This window comes from Danaus plexippus (assembly GCF_018135715.1).
Source record: "Danaus plexippus chromosome 18 unlocalized genomic scaffold, MEX_DaPlex mxdp_20, whole genome shotgun sequence".
NCBI lineage: Eukaryota > Metazoa > Arthropoda > Insecta > Lepidoptera > Nymphalidae > Danaus > Danaus plexippus.
Window position 1 is genome coordinate 4604705 of NW_026869853.1, and position 27614 is coordinate 4632318.

A 27614-nucleotide genomic window follows, 5' to 3' on the forward strand; every position below is an offset into this window, starting at 1 on the left:
GGAATATAAGACTAGCAACACTTAATAGACAATAATTATTAATGACGTCATAGCGTCATTCCGTGTTTGAGACTTTAGTAATCTATTCTAGCGGCCGGCCATCTTGTTAAGAGTATAAGTGGAATAAGCAATAATCTTGTGAATATTTAGAACACGTGCTTTAATATTAGTGATATATATAAGTAATTTTTTTAATATAATTTACAATGGTGCCGGTAAGTGAATAGTTATAAATTTAGTCAAAATTGTTACGTAAACATCACGTTTCTTATATATACTGCATGTTTCAGCAAACGAAAGTGTTCGTTGGAAGTTTACCACAGGGATCGAAGCCAGAGGATTTGAGAAAACTTTTTGAACGTTTCGGAGTCGTCACAGAATGCGATATAATGAACAGATGCGGCTTCGTACACATGCAGACAGAGGACCAAGCATCCGCGGCCATACGAGCCTTGAACAACTCCTCATTCAATGGCGGCGTAATTACCGTCGAACGTGGTAGGATTAAGGAACGGGGACAACGAAGCGGCGGCGGTCGCGGTGGTATGAGGGGTGGCATGCGAGGATCGATGGACCGTCGAGGCGGAGGCCCAATGCGTGGGGGTCCGCCGCCGCGGGACGCTCCATACCCACCGATGCGTGATTCCCGCGGAATGGGTCCTATGAGAGGGGCTGACATGCGTGGACCGCCAATGGGAGGAGGCGGTATGGGTATGAGAAATGGAATGGGTGGCGGAGCCCCATACGACCGCGGCATGGAGCGCCCTCCCATGGGTGGCGGCTATGACGACCGCTACAACGGTTATGGAGGAGAAGACCGTCGCGGATTCGCATTAATGGACGGACGCGGTGCCAGAGACCAATATGGCGCTCCACCTCCGATGTACCCTGATGACAGAAGAGGTTACGGTGCTCCCGTGGACGACATGGCCGCCATGTACCCGGACGATAGACGTGCGCCCATGTACCCAGATGAAAGAGACATGATCGACAGACGAGCTCCAATGAGAGGTGGACCGATGCCGATGTCATCTGGCTATGACAGAGCGCCGCCTCGCGCTGCCCCCATGGGCAACGGAGACATGTACAGCAGGAGGACACCACCACCCATGTAAGTTCATCTGATGTTCTCCTTTTTAATGAGAAATGTTATCTTGTTAATTATATGTAGTAAAAATGACCTCTTGTCCCATTACATCTATAACATGAGGGGAATCAGGGACATTTCAGCAACACTGATAAGCCACAAGTTGTTTACATATAAGTTTTTATTTATACTGCATTAATTATTCAGCCAGGCTGTAGACTGATGGTGTGAAATGTAACATTAATAACATTTTCCAGGCGTGGAGCTGGTTCAGCGGGTGGCTATGACCGAGACCCCTACGGCCAGGCGTACCCCCCCATGGGACGGTAAGCATCCTCATACTTACCAGCAACCAGAGAGCATCTTAAACATTAACCGCTCCATTACTACGATCTGCCATCCGTAGGAATCGAAGGGCACAAGTTTCAGTAAATCATTTGAGTTAGTTAGTGTGCTGTCAGTGATGACTGCTTCATGAGACAAAGACGTTTTACATTAGAACTCCGTCTCGATCCTCCGAGGGAGTGTCACCTCTCTGGTTGCATAAGAAGCTCCGGTCGAATCAAATGCGACGCCATAGATATAAATACAATAGAAATGAATTTTTAATATTAATGCAAGTGTTTGATGTTTTTGACTCAACAAATGATAATTTTGCAATGCAGCTAATAAATCGGATGTAAGCGACCAAGGTGATGATTAATTTAATTCTAAGTAGTTTGATATTGAGTGTCGTATATGTGGCGCGGCGCCCTCCCCGGCCGGCGGTAGGCGGTAGGCCGGAGTCGGGTGGTCGGTGGTGGCCGGGGCACGGCCGGCCGGGGGTAGGTGGTAGAGCGGAGGGGCGCGCGCGAGTCACGCTTGTTGTGTGCAGCGGAGGCGCGCGCGGGCCACGAGACGCACTTCCGCGGCGCTACTAGCGTCTAGCGCCCGGCGGACGGTCGCCACACACGATAACTCGTACGAGAATGAATCATGCGTCTAACAAATAAGTCTCTAAGTGATTGTATAAGATTATTAAGATGTATATTTTTAATTTAGATTAATTAAACTCCATTTTGGGATGTCCCGTGTCTTTTCTTTGTGTTGTTCCGATCGATCCCGTCCCGAGACATGTTCATGTGCATGCTCCTCTCAACATCCACACGCTTGACTCCGCTTCACCTCTGGTTGCGGCTGTTGTTTTAACATGTTGTTGACTTGCAGGAATTACATATCTAGTTAGCCCGACCACGTGACCGCTGTTACATACATACATACTTGCTACTGACCTGATCTGTTGTTATGAACATGCTTACTACCTTTACTGTATTTAAAGAGTGCACTTGACGTTTGAGTATCGAACTGTCGGTAAAGACGCCGCAACACGGCTGTTAGGTAAAACAGTACGTTCGGTGGCGGCTCCCAGCGCAGCGCTCGATGTGTCTACGAACTATGAACATGTTGTGTCTAACGTTATCTACGAGCGTCTACTTTCACACCGAAAGTGCGTGCGAGTCCTTTCAGACGTTAGTAGCGGCCGTGCGGCGGAGAGTCTTAGTCGATGCTATGAACGTCCGGCGATACGACTCCGGCCTTAACGTTAGGGGACGCCGCCCGACGACGAGGAACGCTAAACGTAACAACCGTAAGTACGGCTGTAGACGGCACACGTTACGGCGAGCAGCGATCGCTCATTATAATACATAACATTACAGAATATATATTGAATATGCATTAGATTAACTTGTGCCCAGAGTACGCACTCGCTTACGTTCTTAAACATCACATGAATGAGACTGGGCGTTGTTGTTGTCTGAAGTAACCGGAGACCGATGAAGTGCATTGATTACGGCCCGGACGCCGGACTCTCTGGAGTCGTGCGCTAGACCTCACGTTCCTTGTATCACTCGCTTCCAGGTCTTGAGACGATGAAAGCTAACACTCATCTCATGATAGCCGAGTAGATTTTTAAGGTTTGTACTGAAATGATTTTATATTTGACAGGATGTGGCCTCCGCCCGGCTGAACACAGGAAGTGCGCTGACACCTGGAAGACAACAACACGAGAGACGCGAAGCGGGACCGAGGAGGGATCCGTTTGAGGTTTAGAGATTAATAAAATTGTGCTGAAAATATTGTTTTTCATTTAAAATAATGCTGATTTATTTCTGTATTGTGGTAGCACAGGATTGGTACAGTTTGCCCGCGACAGTGTTTCCTTCGTGTTATAATCTGGTTGTCTTCAAGAAAATTTTAAATAGACTGATGCTGAGAATAGTGCGTTCACCAGCTTCCGACGGGTGGATGACAGTCAAGCACTCTCCAGTCGAATTTAAAACACATGCATATAGTTTAATGTTCAGTCCCGAATAAGGTAAAAAGATGTCACAGGAGCAATGTGAAACACGTGTATGACATAGATGTAACATTCCGAGCGACGGGCGGCAGGTGACCGCCGCTCGGGCTGAAGGACAATGAAACAAAGCTTGGTTTTCATCATTTATTCAGCGTCACGTATTGAAAATATATTCACAGATTACATTAAAATTGCATTGAGAATTTCATTAATTATCACTTTGTACTCGAGCAAGCCTCGTCCGCCCCAAGCTTCACAGAACGTTTAAAATTCTTAATTTAGCTTAAAATTAAATCACCGAAGAGACATTTTCAGATTCATTAAAATGTTTCAACTAAAATGTTATAAAAATATTGTTCGCCCTTGACCCGCGAGCGCGACCCTTGACCCGCTCCGGTACAATAAATACGTTAGAGAATATGAACCAGCTCGGCTGCCAACAGAATACTTTGGTGTCGTAACATCGGTTTAATAAATAAAAAGCTCGCATCACATAATAAAACATCTGTAGTTAAAAACAACAAAAATAATAACGATTCTATTAAAAGTTCGTTTTAATACTATTTTAAAATATAATAAATTGTTACTCCGAGGACTAGAATCACTTGTTGAACCACCGGCAGAGGGACGAGATAAAAAAAAAGTTAAGACTACCGCGAGATGACTTCAACTGAAAATATACCTTAAGATATTCAGATAACGTCCATATTATAAAGACTCGGCGGTCTCTAACGGAACCATAAAATTATGTACAAATAAAGAGCACTTCTCATACGTTTCCTTTAAGTACACATCTACCGCTAGCTCAGTCTAGTTAATATCATTTTAAACCTTCGACAACCGTTCGTGACGCGACCCGAGTCCGCCGTCCGTTCCTCATAGCACCTTCCGTAACGTTAAGTAGTCGAGTGCCAGCTAGTGAATATACCGTGTCTTTGGCTTACCTCACAGTTAATTTTAAATCTATAAGCACATTTGTACGGTTCCAATATGGAAGGCATCTCGGGCCTCACCCAATTTTAAATCACCGACAACATCACATCGTTATATAAAAAAAATAATTGTAAAATGAGCTACAAATAAATCCTTTTTTCTTAATACTGAAACATAACCTTTCTTAATACTCGTTTAACCGACTGCTGATAAACCTCAAGTTGGTGTATGACAGATTTTTTAGAATTACTTTAATACCTTTTGAGGAGGAACTCATTTCCTGTATGACAAGAACACACTTACATAAAAATTAATAATTTTTTTATATAAAAACTACTGACAATTCTCGAGTAACTAAGTTTGGTAACTCAGATATTATTTTTAATGAGTGAGAGTTAAGAGTGTATCAAGTGCTCGTGTGCATATTCATAATTCGTAGACTCGTGTCTAAAGCTAGGAAGCGACTCGTACAAGTTTCTCTATGGTAAAGGTGTGTTCACAGACGTTATGTTTGAAATATTTTTTTCATGAGATTTTATTCCGTACCGACTCCTTCACAACGATGGAAACACAGCCCAATATTTGTTTTCTAATTCAATTTTTAATACCTAAAGGTCGGTCCTTCGCTATGACCTCGCATACTTTAGCGCTAGATTGTGCGGTTTCTCCTCTTTAAGCGAATCCTTCAGCATCACGTCGGAGCTGGTGAAGGGCGGAGGTGGCACCGAGTCCGTGGACGAGGGCTCCTCCGCCTCGGAACGACTGGACGTTTCGGTTTCCGGTCTGGAAATAACAAATATATAAATAACAGTTATCGAGTGTCCTTGTATGTATGCTTGTATATGTGTGTGTGTGTGTGTATGTTCGTCACAGACCTGTATTTCCTGCAGTTGACGTGAGCGAGTGCGGCGAGGTGCCTCAGCAGCGTGTGCCGCGGCGGGTCGAGGGGTCGTCGCGAGGGCGGCACGTCCACACAGAAGGTGCTGGAGCGGCCGTCCCCGAGGAACGTGGCCACGTAGTTCTCCATGCGGAGGAGCAGCAACAGCACGTCCTCTAGGTCCGCCTCGCTGGAGTGATAGCAGTTCCAGTTATGCCAGCAATCAGTGTGAAAATATAAACTCCTGTGACGGAATCCTTGCCAAAATTGACGTTTGTTTTGTGTGTAGTACATTTTGTATAAAAAAAAAATTATTCCCTCGCCTCGAACCTGCCACCTTCGGTATATCATGTTTTAGTTGCTTTACCAACTGATCCACCGTGTCCTGACTCGAGTCGGTGTATGAAACATTCTATATGTACGTATATTTAAGCCTGTGTGTGTGTGTGTGTGTGTGCGCGTGTGTCACCTGGCGGAGTAGAGGAACTGTGCGAAGTGTATGTTGGAGACGCAGCCGGCCTTGTCCTCGCTGTCGGTGTAGAGGTCCGTCTCCCTGTATGTGTGTGTGTACGCGTGTGTGTGTGTGTGCGTGTGTGTCACCTGGCGGAGTAGAGGAACTGTGCGAAGTGTATGTTGGAGACGCAGCCGGCCTTGTCCTCGCTGTCGGTGTAGAGGTCCGTCTCCCTGTATGTGTGTGTGTACGCGTGTGTGTGTGTGCGTGTGTGTCACCTGGCGGAGTAGAGGAACTGTGCGAAGTGTATGTTGGAGACGCAGCCGGCCTTGTCCTCGCTGTCGGTGTAGAGGTCCGTCTCCCTGTATGTGTGTGTGTACGCGTGTGTGTGTGTGCGTGTGTGTCACCTGGCGGAGTAGAGGAACTGTGCGAAGTGTATGTTGGAGACGCAGCCGGCCTTGTCCTCGCTGTCGGTGTAGAGGTCCGTCTCCCTGTATGTGTGTGTGTACGCGTGTGTGTGTGCGTGTGTGTCACCTGGCGGAGTAGAGGAACTGTGCGAAGTGTATGTTGGAGACGCAGCCGGCCTTGTCCTCGCTGTCGGTGTAGAGGTCCGTCTCCCTGTATGTGTGTGTGTACGCGTGTGTGTGTGCGTGTGTGTCACCTGGCGGAGTAGAGGAACTGTGCGAAGTGTATGTTGGAGACGCAGCCGGCCTTGTCCTCGCTGTCGGTGTAGAGGTCCGTCTCCCTGTATGTGTGTGTGTACGCGTGTGTGTGTGTGTGCGTGTGTGTCACCTGGCGGAGTAGAGGAACTGTGCGAAGTGTATGTTGGAGACGCAGCCGGCCTTGTCCTCGCTGTCGGTGTAGAGGTCCGTCTCCCTGTATGTGTGTGTGTACGCGTGTGTGTGTGTGTGCGTGTGTGTCACCTGGCGGAGTAGAGGAACTGTGCGAAGTGTATGTTGGAGACGCAGCCGGCCTTGTCCTCGCTGTCGGTGTAGAGGTCCGTCTCCCTGTATGTGTGTGTGTACGCGTGTGTGTGTGTGTGCGTGTGTGTCACCTGGCGGAGTAGAGGAACTGTGCGAAGTGTATGTTGGAGACGCAGCCGGCCTTGTCCTCGCTGTCGGTGTAGAGGTCCGTCTCCCTGTATGTGTGTGTGTACGCGTGTGTGTGTGTGTGCGTGTGTGTCACCTGGCGGAGTAGAGGAACTGTGCGAAGTGTATGTTGGAGACGCAGCCGGCCTTGTCCTCGCTGTCGGTGTAGAGGTCCGTCTCCCTGTAGTACATGTACAGGAAGTCGTTCAGCTGCTTAGCGATCACCGCACACCGGTCCTTGTCGCACATCTTCGCCGGTGGACCCTATGCGACGCTTGAGCTTTATTCGAGTTTTGACCCAACATGACTTACTCGTGAGGGGTTGAGTTAAACGATAACCAGAGGAAATATAGCTATAGTTACTGTGATATAATACATATTTATGATTAAAAAAATTATCAAAACGACAAAATTTTGATACGAATCATTAAATTAATCAAAACTAATAAGCATTTATTACAACATGCGTAACCTTGAAACAAAGATTGTATACTGACTAACGCACAACATTACACAGCTAGCAAGACTGTTGTTAATACGAATACTAATGCGTTATGTGCGATACACAGCTAGCAAGACTGTTGTTAATACGAACACTAATGCGTTATGTGCGATACACAGCTAGCAAGACTGTTGTTAATACGAATACTAATGCGTTATATGCGTTACACAGCTAGCAAGACTGTTATTAATACGAATACTAATGCGTTATGTGCGATACACAGCTAGCAAGACTGTTGTTAATACGAACACTAATGCGTTATGTGCGATACACAGCTAGCAAGACTGTTGTTAATACGAATACTAATGCGTTATGTGCGATACACAGCTAGCAAGACTGTTGTTAATACGAATACTAATGCGTTATGTGCGTTACATAGCTAGCAAGACTGTTGTTAATACGAATACTAATGCGTTATGTGCGTTACACAGCTAGCAAGACTGTTGTTAATACGAATACTAATGCGTTATGTGCGATACACAGCTAGCAAGACTGTTGTTAATACGAACACTAATGCGTTATGTGCGATACACAGCTAGCAAGACTGTTGTTAATACGAATACTAATGCGTTATGTGCGATACACAGCTAGCAAGACTGTTGTTAATACGAATACTAATGCGTTATATGCGTTACACAGCTAGCAAGACTGTTGTTAATACGAACACTAATGCGTTATGTGCGATACACAGCTAGCAAGACTGTTGTTAATACGAATACTAATGCGTTATGTGCGATACACAGCTAGCAAGACTGTTGTTAATACGAATACTAATGCGTTATATGCGTTACACAGCTAGCAAGACTGTCGTGAATACGAATACTAATGCGTTATATGCGTTACACAGCTAGCAAGACTGTTGTTAATACGAATACTAATGCGTTATGTGCGTTACACATCGTGCATGAATGTGGTTAATATGCCTGTTAGTGCGTTATGTGCATGCGCATGCGTCACCTTTACATTATATGGCATGCGGAGTGAAGCGGAGGCTCGGCGGAGGAAGCGCAGCACCAGCGCGGCGTGTTGGGCGCCCTGCTCCGTGCAGGGGGACGAGATGCGCTTCAGGACGTGCGTCAGGTACATACCGAACGCACGACGGACCTCGCCTCGACTGGAAACGATAACGATACGATAGTGATACGATAACGAGACGATAATTGTATCAGTTTCAACATTTAAGAAAAATATATATTACTACCATACCTGGATGAAGAAATTTCGTATAAATTCAGTAGGGATAATAATTTTATTGAAATTTTATCTTTTATTATTGGTTTTTCTTCTGTCGTCAGCAGGAACACCAATACTTTGGCTATGTTAGTTAGTCCGCGTAGTAAATCCGAATAACACTAGTTTCATTTAAATGAATACTCGCGAAAATCTTAGATCTCATTATGTTAGTTGACTATAGAACTCGCACTAAGGGTGGATACAGACACAAGATTGTGTTTTCTGATATAACAGATTATGTGTAATTAATAATGTCGTTAGATGAATTAAAATACATGTAAAAAAGCTAAGGACAATCTTTGATATGTTTATATACACGGAGGCTGTGTAATATAGTGTGTGAGGAGCCTATAATGATATTAATCGACTAACGTGAGCGTCATTCCTTCGGCCAGCTGTCTCTTGACCAGGTCCTTAGCCCTCCTGGCGTCCCGGGGCGCCGGGGTCGCCGGCTCTGAGAGCTGAACGGCGGGCGCAGCACCCGCTATACAGGCTGCCTCATATCGCTTCAATCTGAACACCATGTATATTGAATTATTGATATTTAAATATTAAAAATAGTTGTAGCTTTTGTACCAACATGGCTGTGGCATATCAGACTCAAGATATACAAGCTATCTAATAATTCAAAGAAGTAGCCAATATGCTGACCCCTCGCTACACGTAAAATTTGGTTATAAATCTATTTATAATTATATCTCAAAGGACGTATTATCGGTAATGGTGGTAGATGGTACCTCTCCGGTGTGTCTGTGAGGCTGGTGGCGACGGTCGCGTGCTGGAAGTGCGGCAGCACGTGCGAGTGGACCAACAGATTGTAGTTATGTATGACGGTATACGGCGTGTTGTTGTTGAGAGACGTCGAGCAGACCGGGATGCCGGTCACCGGGTCTGTGGGGGAAGTACAAGCAACGCTTTTGAGATGATTTGATTTCTTAGCATGTTTCACAATTGAATAAAATTATAGATCGATGTTTCATTACTATCTCAACTTTTATTTCCATGAGTGTAATTTTAAAAATCCTATTAAGTGATTGATTTGAACGGAGAAAGGGAGGGGAGGACCTATTTTTATATCGATACCTATCAAATAACCTAATAACAAATACATCAGCAACTATGTTTTGCGGAGAAGCCAACATGTACGTCCATTCAGTGCCACCCTTACCTAAATACTGTGAGTACTTCTGCCAGCTGTTCTGCGAGGGGAAGATCCTAACGAATCCCCCCCTCCTGGCGTACTGCGCCCTCACGGCTCGGACTATCCTCAGCTCCTCGCCCGTGAGGAGGTTTCCCAGAGGCCCGGCGCCCGGCACCCCCGAGCCCGCCCCCGCCCCCGGCCCCCCACTCTTGTTCCTCACGCATGCGTTCTCAGCAGAGTGAACGCGGCGACACTGTCGGGAGAAAATACTATTTAACAACTTAAATATTTCACACTAGCTTGTGTCCGCGACTCCGCTTCTCTTTGTCGCCACGGCTGCTGAAACTGCACTTCGTGATGCCATCCGAGTAGATCGGGATTGGGATGTAATATTTCATACGCTGATATTTTAATAATAGGAAGGTATCATTATATAAAGAGTGGTTAAATGTCTATCTATCCTATCTCCTTCTCCTCGGTCATATCTATCTCTATACCAAAATTCATCAAAATCGGTTGAGCGGTTTAGGTGTGAGAAGGTTATTTTCGATACTTTGTCTGTAAACTTTCTTTGTAACCTCTGATCAAGTTTTGAACGAAAATATGATAAAAACTTAACTGGAGTAGATAAACAACGTGCCAAAATAATTATATGATAGCTTTAGCTGGACGGTTACAATATTTTGGTTTAAGAACATCGAGAGTAAGCAGAGGATGAGAAGTTAAAAAATATTTTTGTATTGGGCTTTACAGTCTAGAAAATAGTAATCTAGAAAATGTTCTGATTCTTGTGCAAAATCAGAAGAATATGATCCATTTCCAGGTGTCGGGTACTCACAGCTCCGATCCTCATCTTCAGGGAGGTCGCTTGAGGTCCCAGCTGTTCCTGTCTGTTGCCGGGCACAGCCGGCAGACCCACCAGCGTCAGGGTGTCCGCTAGAAGGGCGGACTTCACCCTCGCATCCAAAGGACTCTCACACGCCAGGCTGATGAGACGACAGTACAGGAGGGTGACCAAATAATAGTTACAAAATGCAGTATGAGTTGGGTTTTGATTTAATGTTATATCATTTACGAGTTTGCCTTCCCGACAAAAACTTCCTATGGAATCAAGCGAGTTTCTATGTTTCCTATATTTTAAGTATTCCAAGCCTGAACCAAATAGATCAAATTTTGTATCTTAAGATGTTCATGTAAGTGATATTGAAATGATTTACCTCGGTGACAGATTTATCTCCAGCAGCCAGGGCTTCAGCATGTCGTCTACGAGGATGTCGTATCCGAAGAGTTCTGCCATGTAAGAATAAGGGAGAGGAATGATAATTAAAGCAGGCAGGTTTACAATCCCTGCGCCGATGATACTCATCTCGTGACTCCTGAGGTATCCGCCCCAGGTAAAAACTCATTTGGTCATAATTCAATACGTTCAACTATCTTTTTCCTAACGCACAAGATATAAATATCCCAAGACGGATCCGACAATACAATTTAATCGGTATTAATGATTTAATGTATGAAAAAATACTTTACTAAGTATATTCATTTGTCTATATTAATTAAGATATATTCTAATTTTGTTATCCGGAGATTTATTCGTCATCACACATCTCGTGTGCGTCAATTCATTCTCGAGTGTCCCCGCTCACACACCTCAGGACTGTAATACCATTTTATCTCGACCTTCACAAAACAAGTTAATTACCGAAACAGTTAAAGAGGCTGGGAACGAACACTCTGGCAGCCGCGGTGATGGTCTGTGCTGATGATAAGATAGACTTCACCACCAGATCTTCAATGGCCGCCATCAACGCCGACGTGTTCCGCCCCTGCTTCCTGAGATGTCGCAGCAAAGCTGATAGCGTCCACTTGTGACCGATGTTGCCGGCGTTGGGGTCGTCGCACCTGAGACGAATATTCATTAAAACATTTACATCAGTTCCGCTGTCGGTGGACACGGCCGCCCTTACTTGATGTAATCCGTGTGGTACTTGTTGATGCTGTAGTTACACAGATGCATGCAGGGGTTCCACAGGTTCTTGTTCGTCTTATCGTATTTGACGGTCGCGAATCTCACCAAGCCTTCTTCGTACAGATATATCAGTAAGGGGTCAATGGAGGTGACGCACACGTAGAGTCTGAGGTCGCACTTGTGACCGCCGATGAGCAGCGGCTTGTCTATATATTTGGCAACGACGACATTTTCACCCTTCGGTATTTGTTCGGGCTGAAATAAAGGGATAGTTTTGTGAGAATTCTGATATCAGTGTTGTCAAGATTTCCCGTGGTTTTGGATTTACCGTATTAACGATGTAAATGCCCCGCCCTCTGCTGGACGCGGCCGGCTTGACTATCCACGGCCCCTTCGTCCTGTAGTGTGTCGTGCACAGCTCTTTGTACTCGTTGGGCATCAGGAAGGTGGTGGGGATGAAGTCAAAGTGTTTCAGTCCACGGAAGTACTGCATCTTTTCTATGTTCTTAAACAGTTTGTCTTTCCGAGTGAGTTCGTAGGACCTGCGGAGCGCGTTGAAATAGTTATGCGCTCAATTTGAATCATAAAAATATATATTTTTTTAGTAGTTTTTTTTTTACTTTTTGATGGCGATTATCATCAAATCATCATACTTTACTTACCTGGGTAAGTGATTGACTTTTTGCATCGTTGTGAGGGATCTTAACACTTCAAAGGGAGTAAGATTCGTAGACCAGAACAAGGTCCAAGTGGCTGATTCAGGGTGAGCTTCTAACAGACCGTGTCCGTCTAATAACTTCTTGACCAAATTAACCCTTTTATTGCCATAATTATTTAGGACTTCCCTTTTCTCTCAGCCGAAATATTCAAATTATTATAATTTTAAAATTACCTAGGAAAATGATTAACGCGTTGGTAGGGTGTGAGCGACCTCAACACGTCCGGCTTGGGATGCAGCCCCGCCCACATCAGATTGAAGTCCTTTGCTTCCGAGGACGCTTCCTGAAGGCCGTGAGCTTGTAAAAGTCTATGTAACAGCTTGGTCTCCGTGTTGACCAGTCTGTATGTAATCTTGAGCATCCTTGCTGGCATATTATTACTATCTAACACCTACAAACCATTTAATCCGTAAGAACACCCATATGTGACTGGATAACTTTCCGTTTTACACTAATATTTACCTTAACACTGTCTACTTCTTTAACCAACATGTGTTCCGAGTCATCGCTGTCCAACGCCGGTGACACTGGTCTTTGGTTGTGCGTGTTCTTGCGTTTGTTCTTGCCTTTGCTCTTCTTGCCTTTCTTATCTTCTTTATCTATATTAGAATATTTTTTTACGGCATAACGAAAAAATAATATCGAATTAAAATTAACAGTAAATGTTATACAACATAAAACACAAACCCTTATTAACAGTCATGGGATCGTCGGGAGGTTTTATATTGGCCGTTGTATTTTCTATATTGAGATTCTTCTTAAGCGTAATTTTATTTAAATCATTGAGGACGTCATCGATGTCTCTCTTGTGTTCGGTTCGTTCGTGGCCCTGATCATCTACGGACATGGTCTCTGGCACCTCAGCTTCACTCACGTGTCTCACTACGAACGCTTGTCCCGTGTATTTGTTGCTATTTCCGAAAGTTTCCATCACATCGTGCATGATGTTCTTGGGCCGGACACTGAACGCGTGCGGCTCTGCTACCAACCTTCTAGCCATATTCTTGGCCTTGTTCAAGAGTATCGTGGTACCGGTGTTATTGCCAACCGTTTTAGTTGTCGACTCAACAGATGGCGTCCTGGTCGCGAGGACGCAGGATCGGAACACGAGCACGGCTCCTTTGGACCCGATCGGTCCACCGGAAACCCAATCTGATATAGATCCTTCATTCTCTTTCTCTTTCCCGTTGTGGGTTTCATCATCATGTCTTCTCATGCTGTCTCTTTCTAATGTCTGAAGCCCTGACGTAGACGGATTTGTTTTCTCTGGTGATGCATGTGGACTGTCGATAGAAATATCTATGAATCATACACTGCTTTTAGTTTTATGATGTCATGGACTATGACGCTGGCATGTAAAGCGCTAATGGGCCATTATGGAGAGATAAATCAGTGACATCTTGATGGAAAATCAATACAAACACTAGTTGTAAGTTATGTTAATTGAGTTTGCGTTTTATGTGAGACGATAAATCATTCTTGAAGATTTTTAATAAATTTTTTTTTGCCATTACAAGTAGATATAATCATAAGGCGACTTGCATAAAATCGAATTATGAAATCCCAGCGCGGAGGCAATGTTCTCGATCGTTTTAAAACATGCGATACGAAAAGGAAATTTTGCATAAATTAGCAAAAAGCGTTAATAATTACAGTTGGGGGTAACACAGGCAATTAAACAAGTTGAGAAACCTTGAATTTATCGATTTTTTTAATGAATATTAATAACCGTTAAATGGACTTGAAAGCAAATTATTTTGATGTAATGTTTAATTTTACATTTTTATTTCTTGTTTCTTCTCTGTTTATTGACAACTATAGTTATGGAAAACTTATTTTTAATTTATACGTCTCGTGTATTGACAATGTTTTGTAAGTACGGTGAGAGAAACGCGCAATAAAGTTTTTACCATTACAGTAATCTTTAGCTAATACATAATTTAAATAATATAGAACGTTTAATTCATAGAATCTAGTAAGTACACGATAGCTTAGTTTGTAGTGCCATTAGAACGTAATATACTCCAAAGGCTGTAGGTTCGAATCCTGCTCGATACGCTGAATTTTTCTCTCTATATTTCTTAATAACAATTTTAATTTACGCATATACAAATATTATTTATCTATTATAACCTATCATATATACGCGTATATGTACTGTTGAAAATATTTTGTACGGAGAATTTTAATGGTGAAAATCATTGAGATATGTTGAATACCATCCTCGTCTTACTTGGGTTACGTGTAGTAAAATTTAAGTCATAACCAAATATTTTATATAGTTACCATAGCACTAATATATTAACAGTTTTCTTACGAGAATTACATTAAAGACAAACATTTTAATATTTTTCCGTTTCTAAATAGATCTTACGGTTACAACTGGTGAAACATATATTTCCCTATATAGTTAAAGTGTACGTCGTTAACAAAGTATAGCGAGTAAGTATGGATATCGTATATGGCTTGAGATGACATCCACTGGCCATATTGGGAGGCTGTCACATTTTATAAAAACATCAACAACTATCATATTTGTTTGAATAGAAATTAGTTTATAAGACTTTTGAGAAGATATAACATAGGAATTAGGGAATTTGATGCAAGAAAAAATTTCTAATAGAATATTCTTTCTATAGAAATTTTTAAGATAACAAAATTTTCCTGCGTAAGGATTTTCATACCTGTTTGTCAAGAGCTTACGAGAATTCTGGTGATCTACGTCTAAGGATGGACATGGACAGATTATATTTAATGTAAAAATAAACATAGTTGCTTAAGTAAGAACTCAGATAACAAGAAATCGAAAAAAAAAACATGAATGAATGAGGGAAAAAATATCTACGATTTTTACTAATAAATAATACATTGTATTAAGTTAATGTATTGTAAATAAAATAATAGTAATGATCGCGAATGAATTTCAAACTGTTTTTTAATTTAATGCAATCCCATAATTAAACATGATTTAAGAAGTTAAGAACGTATCAATTAAATGATCATCCACTACGGAACCCTGCCGCCGTGAGACCGCACTGCCTTGACATAATAGGTTGAATCATTGAAGTGTTGCCATTCCTTGGGAGAACAACTAGCTAACTCACACGACTACGTCTATTTTTTCTAACTATTACTTCATTCGGGTATTAAAGAGTTATTATTAATAAAATGGCTTCAACATCAGACCTACCACGCATAAAATTGTTAAGTGTAACTTATTGGTCATTTGTTAAAATATCCAAATTTCCTGCTTACTGTCACATGAACTAATTACAGTTTAAAAACTGGTTAATAATATTAATGTCAGTTTATAAATGTGATATGTGACATAGATTATTCAAAATACATACATAAGTACATTATATAACAAAATCGTTGGGAAGATACCTTAATAGGTAAGTACTGTTACATTGAACAATTAATTGTTACATTTCATATCAATAAATTAATTAGTTTAATTGCGAAAACAGTCTTAAACGATACAAAGCGATATCCGTGATATTAAAATAAAATTAAACTAAAATATTTTGATATTTTAATAAGTTAATATGATGCGGTTGAATTAATTTAACGTATGTATATAGAGAGCGCCAATTATCATATACCTATATATATACAATATATGCTTATATGCATGTATGGTAATCAATGTACTTAACGCGAAAACCTATCAAGGGATCCCTCTGAAAATTTCTTTACGACATACATTAAAAGTAGTATAAAAAAATATAAAAAGTTAACAACTTAAAAATTTATCGAGACGAGAACATTAAACGAGCTTTCTCACGTAAAAACCAGAAAGTAAAATATTCTGTTATAACTACAGTCTGCTGCTTTATGAACGACTTTCAAAGAGCATGACGAGATTTCTAAAATCGATCGATACTCAATACATATACGCTTTATTAATTTATTTATTACACCAGCTGGGAGACCTTCGACCTGGTTATCCTGGACTGGTCATCTGTATCTTGATATCGCTGGTGATGGTAATTTGACTTTACAGGACAGTGTTACACGAGCTGGTGATATACTTAAAAACTTTCAAATCACGTTAAAATCTCCATTCCGTCTTCCATAATTAATGATAACACGATAATAACAGAATTAGAAATGTGATTTATTTTTAGAAAGAATGAAAAAAAAAGACGTATAATTCCAATACAATTCGATAATAATTGAGACGAATTTTTCTGCAATTCGACGAGTCTTGACGATTACGTCAAGCTATCAGACGGCGAAGCGTGATAAAATATTAATCCGAATATAAAACCGAATTACTTTTTGTGTGACATTTATAAACGTAAAAGTATCGTTACTTAATTATGTCCTGTTTTGTATCACTTAACTCTGACCTCGTTTAATTGTTACCCGTCTAAATGTCATACCAAATTAGGCTGTTTTGAAAGAAATTTCCAAGTAACAATTTATATAATAAAGATAATAAGATTTAAAAGTTGATAGTATTGTGGCAATAAACCTCTGTTTAGACAAGAATTTAACTTATTTAAGAAATAATATTGATTAGTATCTAAAGGACACAAAATTAACAATAACTATAATTCCAATGCTTGTTATCGTGAGAAAATTTTGATAACTAAACATGAAAGATAAATGGGAGGTGTAAAAAGACAAAAAATAAACGGTATGCGTGGAAAATGCCAGGATAAGAAGGATAGTGGTGTTTCCATCTATCGAGTCTCCCTGGTAACGGGGGTGATATTGATTGGGTGGTGTGAGCCGTGAGGGTACGGACCCTAGGTGACACGACGTGAATGTTAATATTCTAATATACACGGAATCGTATTAAAAAACACGCCATGTGTTCTCGTTTACAAAATCTTTGTCTGCATGTAAAGATCATTTTCTTTTAATATTTACTTAAAACCAATAATTTTCGTAAATGTATCCGATTTTTTAAAATGTAAGTTTATAAAAAAAAAAAAAAAAATACACATACCTACAGTTCATTGTAGTTTCATGAGTCATGTTTTACTTAAATTTTGTGTAAGCGTATAGCGTAATTAGCAAAAAAATAATACATCGAATCATAAGCGTCTAAATTTCCGCTTCCGCTCACACCACAACCGAAAAAGGATTATAATTTCGCGAGTGTCGTGCCGAATCCCCAAATGGCAGAGCGTCGCGGGCTTGGCTCACACGACACAATGCATGAAGCAACAGAGCATTTAATTGTGAATCAAGTTACATTCATCCTCCTTTGTGGGATATGGCTTGTTTTTTTAATTTCAATCACAAGAATTAATGACATACGTCCGATTTGAACGTTTGTTCAAATACTGTTTATTACTATAAAAAAAATATTACATATATTGTATTTCAATCAGCCCCTATGTATATTGTATACTTTTGTTACGGATAGATTAAAAAAAAACAAACTAAAGATTGTCTTTTATGTCATATAAGTCTGTATTTTATTTTTAATTCGTATTAATTAAAACGTTAGGAATTCTCTTTTTACTACTAACCTTATTAATTTAGTTTAAAAGGTGAATATAAATAATCTTTCATGAACACTAATTTAGTCTATAGACATAGCTACCGCAAAAAGCACGTGACCTCTACGAAGTAGGTTATTGTAAAATATAAAATATTACTTTTGATTATCAATTGTGATTCAATTTAATACAACAATGTGAGTTGTCAATGTGTCCCTACATTTAAAAACTTGAGTCATTACACAGGTATTCTCATTAGCATTGGTAGTTTCCGACTTACGTGAAATTAAGTTAGTTAAGTTACAAATGAATGCAACGATTCAATAAAAAATTTAAAGTTCTACTTAAATTTTAGATTAAAATATATAAAATCTAAAATTATTTTAAAGATTTTCTTTTTTTAATTCACTCCCTTGTTTTAGCTATATGATATTAAAATTTACGTCGCCTTAGCCACGCAAAGAGTTACGAACAAACATATATAAATATTAAACAGGTCTCAATGTAACATATTACACTTAATTAATTAATCAACATATAATTACTCACAGAAATACTTTTCCCATATTAACAGAACACAGTCACACCGAACACGAACGCAACGCGAACAAACCTCACACTGTAGTGTCGCGTTCAAACAAGTCAATTAGACGGTGTGAATGTGACCGGGGGCGGAGTCCTACACCGTCGCGCTCCGCCGCCGACACCTGACTGACAGACAGACAGTTAGGACTCCAGCCATTCATTATTAAAGATATTGCTCGTTACTATGACAGCCGATGTCCGGATATAGAGGAAATATAGGCTTGTAAAAAAATACTTTTAATAAGATGAGAATAGATTTAAGTCTTATCTTTCTCAGATTTTCATTGGTCGATGATAAATTTTTATTTGGAACTTATATTCCTATATCTTACATATGTACTAAAATAAGTAGGAATAATTAATCTCAGCCAATTCCTAGTTTTAGTCGTATAAAGACATAAATGAGAAGTTTTTCGGATACTTCGTTATTTTATACCTCCGTGACCCCGACGTTTCGGTTCCTTTACAGCAACCGTGATCACGGGCAGACGAGATCTCTGATTATGTGCTGATATACAAAAAACTTAGTTTAATTGAAATGTGTGTACGCGAAAGTCTTGGACAGTAACATGTGAGGTTCATAGTATGTTGAGTCACTTATTTTCAACATAAATATTCTTCGTGTATAGTAAAAAATAAAATAAATATAAATCTTCCATACAAATGTTTACTTTAGTTTATTGCGTATAATACTGTGAAGTACAACACTAACACGCTCCTCTACCAGTTGTATTTTGCTCAAATATGTGAAATCTTTAAAATTTTACTAGTATTCAAGTAATTATAACGATAACAGCTATCCATAGAAAATAATTGAGCTTTCTGTAGCGAATATTAAATACGAAAAATTATATTTAAATGAGTATAAGTCTTTATGAGGTAAGCGAAAATACTTTACTGATTCGGAGATCTAGTGATATATCCGACGCGCTTTCACAGGATAGAAAAGTTACACTGTTTACATCAAGAGTACCATGCGCATGTGTTTCGTATCTACCGACTCACTATCTTTCTCTCCCCTACTCTCTATATATGTGTATCTTTCTTTCTCTTTCCCTCAGCGTTAAACGTTTAACGCAACCCTGTTGAAGGCGCATAGTAAGTTTCATTACAAAATAAATAACAAAATGTTTTTTGAGAAAATACGAATTCTTAATGGCTGTTTAATTTATATTATTTTCCTTAGTACTGGTGTATACAGTGAACTAAATAATCATCGTCTCATATTTTTCCCTCTATAAATCATGTAATATATTCGTATCTGGTGACGATTTATAAATTTTACACAAACTTTCGGTATTAAAGTAAATGATGACAGGTTGTACTAAGGGCAAAATTTTTGTTATAGATAAGGAGATTATCACAGTCGCATGCGCATGCGACGGGGCTCTATGCTGAGGCTATGAGGGTAACCGTTGGGTCTCAATGGTTAGTCACGGGGTCTAACATACCCCTAAAACCACCCCTTATATCGGAGGAAAGTTAATAATCGCTTCCCAACGAATAAACTCCTAACGAGATTTTATTGACTAATGCGTATATATTTGCTTGTCTCTGTTTTTCATAAACAACAAAGTCTAGTACCGCCAAATCTAAGGACTCGTTATATATATATAGATATATAGATAGGTTGGGTTATTTTCATTTATCTTCTGTTTTTTTCCCAATCAATTGTTCGTTTCCTTTAGAAATATTATTTATATTTCAATTTAAAAAAAACTGACTCTCTTAAATAAGTATTGTTTCAAATACAATGTTTATAGGTACAATATAATGGTGTACTCCCAACAACTGAATACAGATAGTTTCAAGTTTGACTTTCTTAAAAATACGTCGATAGTATCGTGTGCAAAGATATTAAACATAGCTATACAAGAGTACGGTGATTAAGACATAAATAATAGGCGTCATTGAATACAATGTATCATAAAAATATTCACACTAATATGTCAGTAGAAAGGTATCATAATAAATTAACTGGATTAATTTTCTGCACTAGCTGATGACGCTGACTAGAAAAATTTTATGAGCATGAAAACCGTGGTGTTGAAGAAAATTCTTACATAAAACTTTTGACTCTATACGCAATGACGATAATGCAAATATTTTCTTGATGACAGCCAAGTTTAACAAATAACAAAAATGCTACTTAAAAATGGCTCCACAAAATGGCGTAAATTTTTGAGTCCGTTAAGGCCCAAGGAAGGTTTTTATGCAAATATATATATTATTATGTATATAAATAAAAATGGATTTTATGAATGACTAAACCAATTGGGGAATTTTTTTTTTGTATTTTCCTTAAAGCCCACGGAAGGATTTTTGTACTACGAAATTGTTTTATAAAAATTCCGTGAACAGTCGTAAACCCAATTCTTTTTTCAAATAAAAATTAGCTGTCAAACATTTGACGTAAATTGTCAATGTCAATATAAACGAAAAAAATTAACGTTTGAATTATCTTCTAATTCTATATACATTTGAGATTTCCACCGCTACATTGACTCATCACGATATCTCTGGAACCATAAGAATTGACTTGTGGCAGGAATATTCCTTTCGCCGAGTAGAGGTCCGCTAAGAAAGCATTTTTCGAAATTCCACCCACGAGCTGTGTTGCCGGGCCGTAAAATTATAACGCGACAATGAAAATATTTTATTTTTAAGCTATAGCTCCTACAGTTTCCAAATTTCTATGAATTTTCTGGAAGTGATATAAAAATAATTAACGAACGAATTGTACTACATCCACCGTCACGGGGGGTTTAGGGGGGGGGGGGGTGTTAAAAATGAAAATTTTGAATGTCAGTATTGAACGCCATGCTTAGCGGGCAAATATATATATTGTACGTCTGTGTAAACTATATATATGATGCCACGATAGTCCAAGATCCCAGGTTTCCCAGAGCTCGTTTTATGATAGACAATCCACGTGTAGAAAATTTAAACATATCTGCTAACTTATACCGACGGCACCAGGTGCTACAGGTGAGTAAAAATTGCACTTTATTTATAGTCTGAAGTCTGATTTTTACGTATATTTTAGAAAATATTGTAAATAATTCCAAAATAATACTACACACCTTCTGGTGGCAGAATTATTACCAGACACTTTAAACATCGACAGCAAAAAACACAATCTTACTTACAATCTTCTACTTGATTTTCAAATTCAATATTTAGGAGGCTATTTAAATGTATTTTCATATTTGTAAGTTGTCAGAACAATTCTAGGGGCCAAATATCCATCATCCATCTAGCATGCGTAACAGTTAAGTGCCTTTTTAATACAGTTATAATTTGTGCAATGAAAGCTTTAAATAATGATTGATGATTGATTATCATCTAATTGTCCAAACGATTGCAGATTAATGCTAAATACAATAGGAATTTTTGTGATTTTTTTTTGCTGTCCACAAGCTGTTTGGCGCCATAGCAGTAATACTCGCATATCATAATATTGACGTATTTTTATAAATCAATAACTGAAAACTCTCTTTCTGTAGTTTGACGTTACAAACTTGTGGTAAAGACAAAATATACACATGTCAATACGACAATATCGACTGATTCACAGACGGAAAATGTGAGTTGAATGACCCGATTAAGGGGTTATACTTTACCGGACGTTGGATGATCTGTATGCTTATTACAAGTTGCATAAAAGACTTCACACGCAGCGTTAACAGTTTGTCAGTCATAATCTTGACGTATAATAGTATAAACTAGGATTGTTGAATGAGTAACGGGTGACTCTACGTGTGTAGTGACGACACAAACATAGAATAAGCGTATAGCTGACAGCGTATTATGTTACATACGCGATAGCAGAAGAATTCTTGACTTAGACTTCACTAACAGTTGATATATATACACACATATATATATATATATATATTTATATATATATATATATATATATATATATATATATATTTATATTTATATATATATTTATATATATATTTATATATATATTTATATATATATATATACCAATCATTGTACACACAGATCATTTGCATTTGTAGCAAAGATATAAATTTGCATACAAAAACGTAATCCTTATGACAAAACTTTGATTACATACTTTTAAAATCTGTTTTTATTTAAATATTTTGTTTTTTTAATGATTTGTAATAATATATTTTGTTATTTAAGTTAATTTATATGTGTTTTAAAATAATAATATTGAATTTAATAGAATATTTCCGGCTAAAATATTTTATATACTTAGAGATGTTGAAATATTACAGATTTTTGAGCTGTAAAATCGATTTAATAATTAATCAAGAAAAGCGTTATATCTCATAGAGTAGATTAAATCAGAGTGTAGAAATTTCAAACTACGCTGGCACTGTCGATAGAGGATCACTGTATTAATAAACAGCTCGATAGACATTTAAGGAGATTGTATGACCTAAAAAACTTGGCAGATTAAACTTCTGGATTGTATGTGACTTAACTTCAACATTAATCTATGTAGTATGTACCATCTATTCCCTGATAATATATGTACATCTCATGCGGCTGTCTCTGACGCAATATTACTCTATGTACGAGTAATTTGGATCCAGAGTAACACAACAGCTGATCTTTAAAAACATATGACAAGTGATAAAGATATGATATTTTTCTATTTATAAGTAAGTATGTCCGGACACAGCCTTATCATCAAACTGACTTACTCAGATCCATAATTGAAAATGTTAGCATTCAAATAAAATTCATACAAAGTGTAGTCCAGTTGACAATGTTACGACAGTCAAGTCAAATAAATAGACACAAAAATCTTAATTATTATACTTGCTAATATATGCTTGTATGAGTAGATTTCTTATTTACTTAAGATATGTGATTATGTCACATAATTTTTATTATTTATAGAAAATTAATTTTGTACATCTTATTATTTTTAAATAATTATTTGAGAGAAAGAAAAATGTTTAATGGATAGTTCATGTCTTCAACTTACTATGCATGAGATTCATAAGCGGTGCCGAGCACGGTGACATGAAGATTCAAGAGGTGTCGGAGGATGTACAAGTAATAATCAGATCCAAAATATATTTTAATATCATATACTGTTAATGCAGGAAACTATTAATATGTCATATTTATATATTTTGGATACTGAGCGGTAAGAAATATACTAATAGATAAATATAATATAAAATAACCTGGTGTGTGGACGGTTGTGGTTGCATTTTTTGTGTATTTTTGGTAAATCATCAGGATCTATCTTAAACTGAGGCTTGAATTCGTCTTCCTGATCCATGGCTGACTTAATGTGGGCAAATATAAAATAGCCTATAATTTATTGACAGTTTAAGAATTTATACGTCCTTAAATATATACATAAATTTAAATATATGCGGAAATAAAATTATCTAAATATACTTTTAAGAATAGACGGTTATCGAAAAATTAAAACAGCCGATTTAAAATTACAACTGTATGCGACAACCATTCATAAAGCGACTAGCAGTAAATTATAAAGGCAAACTGCAATTTTTATAATCGATATCGTTATGCGGTATTTTAGTTATAAACAATTTATCTGTCATATGTTACGAGAATAGGTTACTTACCACTGCAGTGCCGATTTAGTTCGCCGGTAAGCGATAGACGAAATTTGTTAGCTCACAAAAGATTTCACATTTCTATTTTTGGTTTAATTTTGTTTGTTTTGTGTTTATAATTTGTAAATCAACTAGAATTTTGATAGATCCATATTTTAATGTTTCAAATTTAGCACTTCGGGCACACGTCAAACCATATGTTATGGCTGCGTTCAGAATTATTTTTTTAGTTTTCTTATAATATTTAATTCTTATACATAATTGTCGGACTATAAAAATAAGCTTAAATTTTTTATTTCATAATTTAAAGGTGTATAAGTAGTTTATTTTTTCAAGATCAATAGTAAATAAAATGCAGACTATGTCATTAAACCATCAAATTATCAAAAGGAAACCTAAAAATTCTTACATTTGTAGAGAAAGAAATATCTGTGTTGTTTTACAACTTGAGACACAAAATGTTTATTCAATTTCTATAGATCATTTGTAACAAAGAAAGCATTTAAAATTTTAATATTTATAATAACTGAGTATTATGATTTTTTATTAGTTAACTCTTAATTTATTGACAAAATCTGAAGTTTTTTAAAAAAAGGTTTAAGCCTAAAAGAAACAAAACGATAGTGTTACTATAATTTTATTATTAAAACTTACACATTAAATTCTGTTAATTTAAGCATAATAGCTGAGATTGGCCTTTTTCTTGGCCTGTACTTCAAGGATGGCGTCCATGAAGTCCTCGTGAGTGACGGCGGTAGCGGACCGTCTGAGCGCTATCATACCAGCCTCAACACACACAGCTTTACATTGGGCACCATTGAAATCATCAGTAGAACGCGACAGCTCCTCAAAATTCACATCCGGGGACACATTCATTTTTCTGGGAATTTACAAGGAATGTTATATATTTGGTGTACACAAATCATAACACAGGAAAATAGAAATCTTGTATGGTGGGTGTAGGTTTTTACTTTTGATGTTTAGGACACAAAACATCCTTGCAATAATCATAAAACGACAATATACGATATTCAATGTTATATAAAAGATCTCTTGAGTCTCTTGCCAGCTTTCTGAACAGAACCATATTGTGAGCCAGTGAACGACTATACTGTTATATCGAAGAAATTTAAATATTCTAATATAAACATATACCTGTTCAAGGAGAGGAAATTTTGTCTTTTTGTGGAGTTCACTGTTACAGTGATCTCTGATATTTAGCTCAACAATTAACAAGACCTATTTAGCTATGACATATTTCTAAAATACTAACAAAGCAGGAATCTGACTTATTATTTGAATAATTCAGTATGAATGATAAATAATGACTTAATTTTCTAATTAATATGCATACCGAGAGTGAATTTGCATGATCCTAGCCCTAGCCTCCTCGTTGGGGTGAGGGAATTCAATCTTCCTGTCCAGACGACCAGATCGGAGCAGGGCTGGATCTAAAATATCTACTCTGTTTGTGGCAGCAATAACCTGGAATAAGAACAAACAAACTGATTATTTTACAAAAATTATTTTATATTTTGAAGTGATACTTGTTATGCGACTTCCTACAAGGTAAAATCAAACATGAGAGAGAAAGCAAGATACACAAATGTAGAAAGCTGGAGAGAGAAAGAGATTGAGTTGGTAGACTTCCAAGCACATGCACATGGTATGTTACAAAGTACAGCAAACGGTGTGAATTTCGTGAAATTAGCTTAAATACACATTTGTTGTTCTATATTAAGTCATTTATAATATTCTTTCCTTTTTTTAGTCTGAATAATATACATTAATACACTTATAACTTATTTCCATTTCCACATTAAGAAGTTTCACTTCTTCCGCACGGAAGGACTCCGAATGCTAGCTTTTATATTTTTTTTAATGCTTATTATACAATTTTTGATTTTTTTATCTCACCCATACAAATTGGTTTGTGTCAATGTATATTAACATCAGTATAGCAACATCTTAGATAGGACATTTGTGAACAGAGGTTTGATTTCGGCTGCAAAAAAACCTGTTTTTACCTTTATATCTGCAGTGGAGCTGAAACCATCCAACTGGTTAAGTAGTTCCAACATCGTTCTCTGCACTTCACGGTCGCCCGCCTTCTCCGAGTCAAATCTCTTGGTACCGATAGCATCCAACTCATCAATGAAAATTATAGCTGGTGCCTTCTCCTTAGCTAATGCGAAGGCATCTCTAACAAGCTTAGCTCCATCGCCTACACAAATATATATATGTATTAACACAAATATCAGTCCATTTATAATTATTTTTAAATTAATAAGTTTATTATAATCCTTTTTGAATAGACATATTTATTCAGAAATAATGTGATTTAGAAGTATATATACCTATAATACTTCTGACATCAACTGCATGGTTTTTATATATAAAAATAACATAAACATACATTATGTACTTTAAAGGGAGTTATATAATACCCACCAATGAACATTTGTACAAGCTGAGGGCCGGCAAGCTTCAAGAATGTGGACTTAGTTTGAGCAGCACAAGCCCGAGCTAACAAAGTCTTGCCAGTTCCTGGAGGACCATACAAAAGCACACCCTTCGGAGGATGGATACCGAGGTTCACAAACTTCTCCTTGTGGGTCATAGGAAGCACAACTGCCTCTATCAGTTCCTGGAATTTAAATTTTTTTATTTAGGGATATAACTGTAAGAGGATGGTTAGAAAGTTTAAAGAGCCGATACATTGTAAGTAAAAGATTATCTGTTGATAATATGGTGTTTGTTTAGTTTATAGTAACTATAGACAAACCTGTATTTGTTTATCCAAACCACCAATATCTGAGTATTGTTCTGTAGGTCTCTCGTCCACCTCCATAGCTTTAACTCTGGCGTCATACTCAGCTGGTAGAGTTTCCAAGATCAAATAAGAGTCCTTGTTGACTCCAACCAGGTCACCGGGCTTCAGTTTTTCAGCATCCACGAGACCAATTACAGGTAAGAAATATGTTTGTCTGGTCGAAGTTTTGATGACAGCGCATTTTCCTTTCCTCTGCGAGTCCAGGTCTACCACAGCGCCGTCTTCTTCCTCCTCCTGAGGGTCTACGTCGAGTAATTCGATTACATTCGAAACAAGATATGGCAGAGTCTTATTCACTTTAATTTTCTCTGTGTTTTCCTTGATTTTGTCATTTTGTGCTTGTAATTCATGCGAAATTCTCATGACTTCACTTTTCATGATCTTAATTTCATTGTCCAGTAATCGTGTTCGGCTTATTATCTCATCTGTTGGCATACGCAAAACTTCCTCACTAAGAGCTTCTTCACCATCTTCCCAAATAGACTTGTCTTCCAGCGTTGTAGCCATTTTTTAAAATCTCTTTTGATCTGTTTAACAATCCAATAAAACTCTAACAAATCTTCAAAACTGCAAGCAAATCAACCTAAATGAATTGTCATTATTTACAAGGGTTACCTGTGTAAATATTTAATCAATGAATTAATTTCTACAAAATATTTTACATACACCTTTATAAATATATTGTAATATTTAATCTAAATATAATTGCATACTAATATGAGAAATACATTTTGTCAAAATATATATATTTAAAATATCTTGTATATGAAAATATATTTTTAGCAGTAGCTGTAATAAGTAAGTAGCCCTGGTACGT

General features: G+C 38.0%; 3 protein-coding genes across 15 annotated transcripts; 1 reads left to right on the forward strand and 2 right to left on the reverse strand.

The window, feature by feature from the left end:
* Positions 1 to 43: 43 nt before the first annotated feature.
* On the forward strand, positions 44 to 3621 carry LOC116772951 (RNA-binding protein 4.1). 4 transcript variants are annotated; one of them, XM_061528373.1, is made up of 5 exons: positions 44 to 215; positions 291 to 1111; positions 1345 to 1413; positions 3074 to 3172; positions 3257 to 3621. In XM_061528373.1, the coding sequence occupies exons 1-4, from the start codon at positions 207 to 209 to the stop codon at positions 3093 to 3095; spliced, it is 921 nt and encodes a 306-aa protein (XP_061384357.1). In that variant the 5' UTR covers positions 44 to 206; the 3' UTR covers positions 3096 to 3172; positions 3257 to 3621. The 4 variants fall into 4 exon arrangements, with proteins under 4 accessions (XP_061384357.1, XP_061384356.1, XP_032521171.1 ...); XM_061528372.1 differs by lacking the exon at positions 3257 to 3621 and adding an exon at positions 1962 to 2714 and having other exon boundaries at positions 3074 to 3202; XM_032665280.2 differs by lacking the exon at positions 3257 to 3621 and having other exon boundaries at positions 3074 to 3202.
* Positions 3556 to 24145, reverse strand: LOC116773086 (tubulin polyglutamylase TTLL5). Of its 10 annotated transcripts, XM_061528371.1 has the most exons (17): positions 23974 to 24145; positions 23563 to 23692; positions 13026 to 13621; positions 12801 to 12937; positions 12512 to 12729; positions 11948 to 12161; positions 11618 to 11874; positions 11353 to 11552; positions 10868 to 10940; positions 10489 to 10636; positions 9678 to 9903; positions 9247 to 9400; positions 8882 to 9022; positions 8234 to 8390; positions 6872 to 7038; positions 5234 to 5425; positions 3556 to 5141 (listed from the first exon to the last, which is right to left on the reverse strand). In XM_061528371.1, the coding sequence occupies exons 2-17, from the start codon at positions 23658 to 23660 to the stop codon at positions 4985 to 4987; spliced, it is 3135 nt and encodes a 1044-aa protein (XP_061384355.1). In that variant the 5' UTR covers positions 23661 to 23692; positions 23974 to 24145; the 3' UTR covers positions 3556 to 4984. The 10 variants fall into 10 exon arrangements, with proteins under 10 accessions (XP_061384355.1, XP_061384351.1, XP_061384347.1 ...); XM_061528367.1 differs by lacking the exons at positions 3556 to 5141; positions 5234 to 5425; positions 23563 to 23692 and adding exons at positions 12282 to 12434; positions 18347 to 18508 and having other exon boundaries at positions 6178 to 7038; XM_061528363.1 differs by lacking the exons at positions 3556 to 5141; positions 5234 to 5425 and adding an exon at positions 12282 to 12434 and having other exon boundaries at positions 6178 to 7038; positions 23563 to 23666.
* A 440-nt stretch (positions 24146 to 24585) lies between these two features.
* LOC116772944 (26S proteasome regulatory subunit 6A-B) lies at positions 24586 to 27395 on the reverse strand. The gene is made up of 5 exons (XM_032665271.2): positions 26750 to 27395; positions 26416 to 26611; positions 25992 to 26188; positions 25319 to 25449; positions 24586 to 24844 (listed from the first exon to the last, which is right to left on the reverse strand). The coding sequence occupies exons 1-5, from the start codon at positions 27302 to 27304 to the stop codon at positions 24637 to 24639; spliced, it is 1287 nt and encodes a 428-aa protein (XP_032521162.1). The 5' UTR covers positions 27305 to 27395; the 3' UTR covers positions 24586 to 24636.
* Positions 27396 to 27614: the final 219 nt, after the last annotated feature.